Source organism: Aegilops tauschii, chromosome 1 (genome assembly GCF_002575655.3).
Source record: "Aegilops tauschii subsp. strangulata cultivar AL8/78 chromosome 1, Aet v6.0, whole genome shotgun sequence".
NCBI classification, from domain to species: domain Eukaryota; kingdom Viridiplantae; phylum Streptophyta; class Magnoliopsida; order Poales; family Poaceae; genus Aegilops; species Aegilops tauschii.
In genome coordinates this window covers 398,640,046-398,646,688 of record NC_053035.3, presented here as the reverse complement: position 1 = coordinate 398,646,688, position 6,643 = coordinate 398,640,046, and the positions used below count along the sequence as shown (strand labels likewise).

Genomic DNA, 6,643 nt, shown 5'->3' with positions numbered 1-6,643 from the left:
GCTATAACGACAGCTCGACGACTTTTTCCCAAAGAAAAAGAGTACCCTTTGTCTGGAATAGAAGGAGCTCATCGCCTTATCTTATCGCAAGTATGTACTAAAAATGATGTGCGAGGTGCGGCCGCCCCATCCACGAACTGGAGCTACTCCTATCATTCTTGTGGCAAGAAAGCGAAAGCGCCTGAAGCACCACGCAGGCAGGAAGATGTGAATCGATCATGAAGATCCGGTCCGCCTCCTCCAATCATCTGCTAGCAACACTCACATCATCACTACGTGACGACTTGACGAACGAGAAGTGCGTCTCCGGATTTCTTCTTCCGGCAACCATCCAATCCCGCTGGCTAGCTCGCACTGGCACCAAGTGGGCCTGTACGTACTACGTGGAAAGTACGCCGCGGGCCCACATATCGATCGACCGAAATTTGGGCGTCCAAGCATCCTACCGAGTCACTGACACGTCCCCACTTCGTCATTGTTTTTTTACGAGGGTAAAAGTGTTTTATTCCATAGATGCAGAGTTACAGTCAGCTCGCAAAAGCTCAGCGATACAAGGTGGGCAATTCTGTAGCCAACAAGTCGTGCTACACTCTACTCTCCCATGGTTCGCCAGGCACTCTGCTACTCTGTTTTGATCTCTAGAAATTTTCATAGAAAAAAACTCTCTACCAGCTAAGAGGTGCTTAATCTACGTGATTAAATGACCATAAGCCGACCGATCAAGTATACCTGAGGACAATGAAGAAAGCGCCGTCGAAGAGTTAGATTGGATTACCATGGGAAGGTCTGATCGCTCCAAAGCTAGCGCTAGACCCTCCCTAATTGCATGTAGTTCCGCTTCAAGGGCTTCGTTGCAGAAAAAGAGGTGTCGATGAGCAGCAAAGATCAAGCTTCCATCTGGATTCCTGAGGACCATCCCTGAACCTGCAGTCCCGTCAGAGGAGAATGAACCGTCAACCGAAAGGGCGACCCATCCAGTAGCAGGAGCAGGCCATGGTCTGGCCGACGCAGTTTCCTTGTTCTTGGGTTCTGACCACCCCACTCTGAGTAAATTGTAGAAAACCATCAGTTTCAGGGCTAGGTTAGCAGAAATCACTACGTTACAGTTTCTTAGCAAAAAACACCAACTCTCGCGTAAACAATTTGCAAATACCACTGATCGGCGGATCGGGCACCGATAAGTGGATTTATGACAGGTGGGGCCCGGTTTTTGCCGACGTGGCGCTGTCAGCTGGTCGGACAGTCGTTAGACACCGTTAAACGGCGACGTTCGTTCTGTTTCCTCTTATCCCCCGTTTCCCCCGTCTTCTTCCCCCATTTCCCCTTCTTCTCCCCTGTTCCCGGTCGTGCGGCGCACCGTCCCCGCCCCCCATCGCGGACATGAGTCCGGCGAAGTCGAGCGATGCTGGCGACGTCGCCCAGCCGTCCACTGGCAAGATGTGCGGGAGCTCGAACCCTACGAAGGCGACGACAGAAGAAGAGGAGGAGCACCCGCAGTACTCGGTGGAATTCAGGGCGGCCAGATCTTTCGCCGCGGCGGTGAAGGCAAATCCAGTTGGAAGCCAGCACATTGCTTCAGCTTTCGGCGGCGTTCTCCCCAACACATTCCCCTTCTGTTGCTAGGGTTAGGGTTAATGTAGTTCTAGGGTCTGTGTGTGTTGTAGTTCTAGGGTTTGTGTGTGTTATAGTTCTGTAATTAGAATGATATAGTTCTTTAATTAGATGCTTACAACTAGGGTTTCTGTAAATAGAAGGATATGAATTGTTGCACTCAAATGATGTTCTGCTCTGGTCTGCACTAGCTTGCTTCAGTTTCCCTTAAGTACTTATAGTGCACTATTGTATTATTATTTGCAGTCTTGAAGATGAGGTTTGGGAATTGAGGATGCATTTTCATGACAGAGATAATATTGAAAGGAGTATGATGATGTCAGACATCACATATTACAATTTGGTAGCACTGATGGAGACAAAAGGGTATGGTTTTAGAGATTATATGTATTATGTGAGGGACCCTGGGCTAGGGATTGAAGGAATGGAAGAAATAGATGATGATGATAAGTTAGAGGAAATTTTAGACCACATAGCAGAGCAGAATAACAAGATATTGAATGTGACAATAGTTAGGGCCAGTGCAGAGAAAGTTCCCAATAGAAATACCAGTGTTAATGTCATTGAGATGCAGACCCCAATAGAACAAATTGGAGAGCCCAAACTGTATCAGATTGATGATGAAGGAGTGTTGTCCAATGCTGAAAATGTGCATGTAGAAGCTGAGAGTTGTGATGCAGGAGGAGAACAAGAGCCAATGCCCTTGCAGTTTGACACACAGCAGAGCAGAATAAATATGAGCCTGGAACCTGCTTTAGGTGATGCAGTAGTGGAAGAATACCATGTGACTGACAATTCAGAGGAGCAACTGTTAATAGAGCAAGAAATGGAGGAGAAAAGGAGAAATGAAATTGAAATGTTTAGGAAGAACAAGAAGGAAAGAGTGAAGGAGACTTGTTTGAACAAGAAGGAAAGAGTGAAGGAGACTTGTTTGAACAGGAAAGCAGCAGTGATGGACAATGAAGAGGATAGTGATGATGATGATCTGGTAGAATATGGTGATATCTTAGCTAGGCTTGAGGAGATGAGAAGACAGAGGAATGACCCAGAACTTCATTTTGAAGGGGACACGGATGTTGAGGAAATGTGTGACTCAGAGGTGGATGATGAGCTGTATGTGCCATAAGGTGAAGAAGAGGATGTAGAGGAGGAAGAGGAGGAGGAATTGGAGGAAGAGGAACAAGAGGATGAGCTAGGGCAAGATGTACCAAACAAGAGAAGGGCCAAGAGACAAAGAAAAGGCCCAACAAGCAATTCACATGGGAGTATAGAACACATGTTTGAGGAGAAAGGGCCAATATGAGAAGCCAGCTCCCAAAGACACCTCAAGAATGGCCTCAATTACCTGATCTAATTGCAAAAAGGTTGGCCATAGATACACCAACTGTAATGTTGCTTTGAATCCATCACTGGCAATGAGAAAGAACATGCATGAGGTAACCAATGTCCTAATATTGACTATTTGATGTTGCTTTGAATTCATCTTCCTGTTCTTACACTATTTGATCTTTTTGTAGCCAAGTAGCAGCTCTTATGAACCTGATGCAGCCACACCAGCAAGGAGGGCCTCTTCTGCTGCTGGTGCTGCTGCTACTGCACCATCACCAGCACAGAGGGCATCTTCTTCTTCTGCTACAGCACCTGGACCAGCAAAGAAGAGGGCCTCTTCTGCTTCTGCAACAACACCTGGACCACCAAAGAAGAGGGCATCTTCTGCTTCTGCAACAGCACCTGGACCACCAAAGAAGAGGGCCACTTCTGCTGCACCACCATAGAGGACAGCTGCTGGTAGTTCATCATCTGCTGCAAAGGGTAAAACAGCAGTAACTAGATCTTCAGCTGCTGCAAAGGGAGCAAGGGCATCTTTCTTGCCTCCAAGGCCAACTGGTGTTTCCCAAAGAATCAGGAAGCCCACCCAGAAAATTAGAGATTACTTGACTGCTTCAGGTGCTCCATGGGAATGATGCATTTTAGGTGTGTGAAAACTCTTGTGATGATGGTCAGTTTGGTTGTATGTCAAAATATTGTCAATTTGGTTGTGTCAAACTACCGTTGAGATGTTTGGTTGTGTCAAAATACTGTCAATTTGGTCAGTTTGGTTGTGTCGATGGTCATGTAGTTGAGATGTTTAAGTCAAGTTGTGATACTATAATGCTTCAGGTATCTTTTCTGGTATTTTGTGATGATGAGTTTATCATACATTTTGTGAGAGGCTAGATGTCAACAAAGCCATCAAAGATGCCAAAAAACCCTAGGTGATGGCTAGATGTCGACAAAGCCATCAAAGATGCCAAAATACCCTAGGTGATGGCTAGATGTCGACAAAGCCATCAAAGATGCCAAAATACCCTAGGTGATGGCTAGATGTCGACAAAACCATCGAAGATGCCTAAAAACCCTAGTGAAGGCTAGATGTCGACAAAACCATCAAAGATGCCAAAATACCCTAGGTGATGGCTAGATGTCAAAAAAACCATCGAAGATGCCTAAAAACCCTAGTGAAGGCTAGATGTCGACAATACCATCGAAGATGCCAAAATACCCTAGGTGATGGCTAGATGTCGACAAAACCATCGAAGATGCCTAAAAACCCTAGTGAAGGCTAGATGTCGACAAAACCCCCAAAGATGCCGACAAACCCTATTTGATGGCTAGACGTCGACAAAACCATCAAAGATGCCTAAAAACCCTAGTGAAGGCTAGATGTCGACAAAACCCCCAAAGATGCCTAAAAACCTTATTTGATGGCTAGACGTCGACAAAATCATCAAAGATGCCTAAAAACCCTAGTGAAAGCTAGATGTCGACAAAACCCCCAAAGATGGCTACAAACCCTATTTGATGGCTCAAATACATAAATTCTAAACAGATCAGATTTCATACAAATACTCTAAATACCATCACATTTAGCATTAATTCAAATCCATACATAATCATAGTACTAGATTAGTACATTACAGATCCATAGTTCAGGAAATTAAAACCATAATCTCATTACAGCACAGCCAACCACACCCTACAAAAGGTAAGCAAATGCCAAATGATAGTGCCCTCTTCCACAGCCAGGTGATCATTCATTTAGGATGGCCTTGATCCCCTGCAGCTTCAAATTGCTCTCCTGCAGCTTCACATTGCTCTCATGCAGCTTCACATTGCTCTCTTCAACACTCTTCTGCAGCTCATCAATTTGGATCTGCAAGTTCTTCCTCTCTTCAGCTAGCTTGAGCTTCATGTTCCTAATGACACTGGCCTGAGCAGCTGCCAGGTTCTTCACCATCTCATACTTCTCCTCCAACTTCTTGGTATCAGCATCTATCTTTTCTATCTCTACCCTACGTTGCTGGGCATCCACAAGTGCATTGACATCTTCAACCAGCTTCTCATAGCTGGCCTGCAGCTTTTTCTTCTCTTGTGTCAGGTTATGAACTTCAAAAGAATTCATCAGTGTCCTCAGCCCTCTGTCTCTTGTTGTCTTCATACATCAACCATAACTTGTGCAATGCATTCTCAAGGGTATTGGGCCAAGCAGGATCAATCCATTTAACTAGTCCACAGTCTCTACCTTCCTGAAATAAGGTAGTATTCAAAACCATATTAAAACCTTTCATCACAACCAAAGCTAAAGATATTATATTTAAAAGCTCCCAAGATAAAGTACATCAAAAAGAAAGCACTGATGTTCTGCTCTCAATTATACAATGATGTGCTGCTATTAGGAATAAACTAACCCATGCATCCACTGTACTTTAATCTAATTAACATTGTGGCCAGAGTAAAAAAAATGACTGCCTAAACACTCTTCTCAGAGTAAACAATGACTGACTCAACACTCTCCTAAGAGTAAACAATGACTGCCTCAATAGTCTCCCAACTTAACAATAAATAAGCAATGGCCAAATCCTAACAATGATTGTGTTGTCACTTAGAAGCATATACCTTCTCAGCGCAACAGAGAAACCTCCTCCCAGTTAGAATTCCTTCAAAAGCAACGTGCCTCTCTGCTAACTTCCCGTGACCATGGCACAAAACCTGCATTTCATCTTCAGGGCCCTCGAAATCAGAGTCCTCACTTGAAGCAGGGACCTGGGAGTGCAAAGAAATGCATAACATTTCATCAGCTAACATAGCTAACACACAAGCTCCTTTGAGAAAAATATCCCCAAATCATAGAACAAACCCTAATCCTAACCCTAGGAAAATATCCCCAAATGCATACCTGCATTCTGCCGTCGTCGGAATCAGAGCTGATGTACTGCCTAGTTGTAACGCCCGGATAATCAAGCTACAGTAATCCCATGCTAATGGTGCCACGTCACCACAGTTACTGTTGCTAATCTACCGTTAAGTCAAACCGTTTGAAAATTCAAATTCAAGTTAATGTCGACAATAAAAGTTTTTCAAAATTTAAAACAAAAATGTTCGGGAGGTGCCATATTTTGCATAAGTAAATATGGTGTAATAAACACATTTTTATAAAATGCCTAGATAATTTAAAATTATTTAAAACGGAAAAGAAAATAAATAAAAAGAAAGAAAATACAAAAGAGAAAACAAACAAAAAAAAGAAAGAAGAAAACCCCCTGGACCGTGGCCCAACTGGGCCAACCCACCAGGCCCAGCCGGCCAGCCCACCCACGCCCCCCGGCTGGACCCCGCCCGGAGCGCTCCCCCGCCGGCCTGCTTCCCCTCGTCGCCGGTCGTCTCCGTCCTCCTCCTCGCCCCCCGTTCCCCTGGACCCTACTCCCCGCCGTGAGCCGCCGCCTTTTCTCTCCTCCTCTCCCCCTGTCCCCGTGCGCACGCACGCACACACGCCCGACCGCCCGCCGCCTCCCGCTGCTCGCTCCCCGTGGCCATGCCCGCCTGCGCCGGCAGCCGCGCCCTGCCTGCCGACCCCGCGGCAACCGCGTTGCCGCTGCTCCCGACCGCGGCGCTCCACGCCCCTGTCGCTCCTTCCTCGTATGCCCCGCCTCGCCCGCGCCCCGCTGGCTCCTCGAGCTGCGGCCGTGCCGTTCGCCGTCCCGACGTTTGCCGG

The 6,643-nt window shown here is 46.2% G+C and overlaps 1 protein-coding gene across 1 annotated transcript; it reads right to left on the bottom strand.

The window, feature by feature from the left end:
• Positions 1–4,681: 4,681 nt before the first annotated feature.
• LOC109765108 (uncharacterized) lies at positions 4,682–5,833 on the bottom strand. The gene is made up of 3 exons (XM_073506310.1): positions 5,828–5,833; positions 5,548–5,694; positions 4,682–5,083 (listed from the first exon to the last, which is right to left on the bottom strand). Exons 1-3 carry the CDS (start codon positions 5,831–5,833, stop codon positions 4,682–4,684), a joined length of 555 nt encoding a protein of 184 aa, XP_073362411.1.
• Between the last annotated feature and the right edge of the window lie 810 nt (positions 5,834–6,643).

Excerpts from the sequence above, each read along its gene's own strand:
- LOC109765108 (XM_073506310.1), bottom strand. Across the intron at positions 5,084-5,547 it reads TTCTCTGTTGCGCTGAGAAG|ACAACAAGAGACAGAGGGCT; the intron begins GTATATGCTTCT and ends TGATGTATGAAG.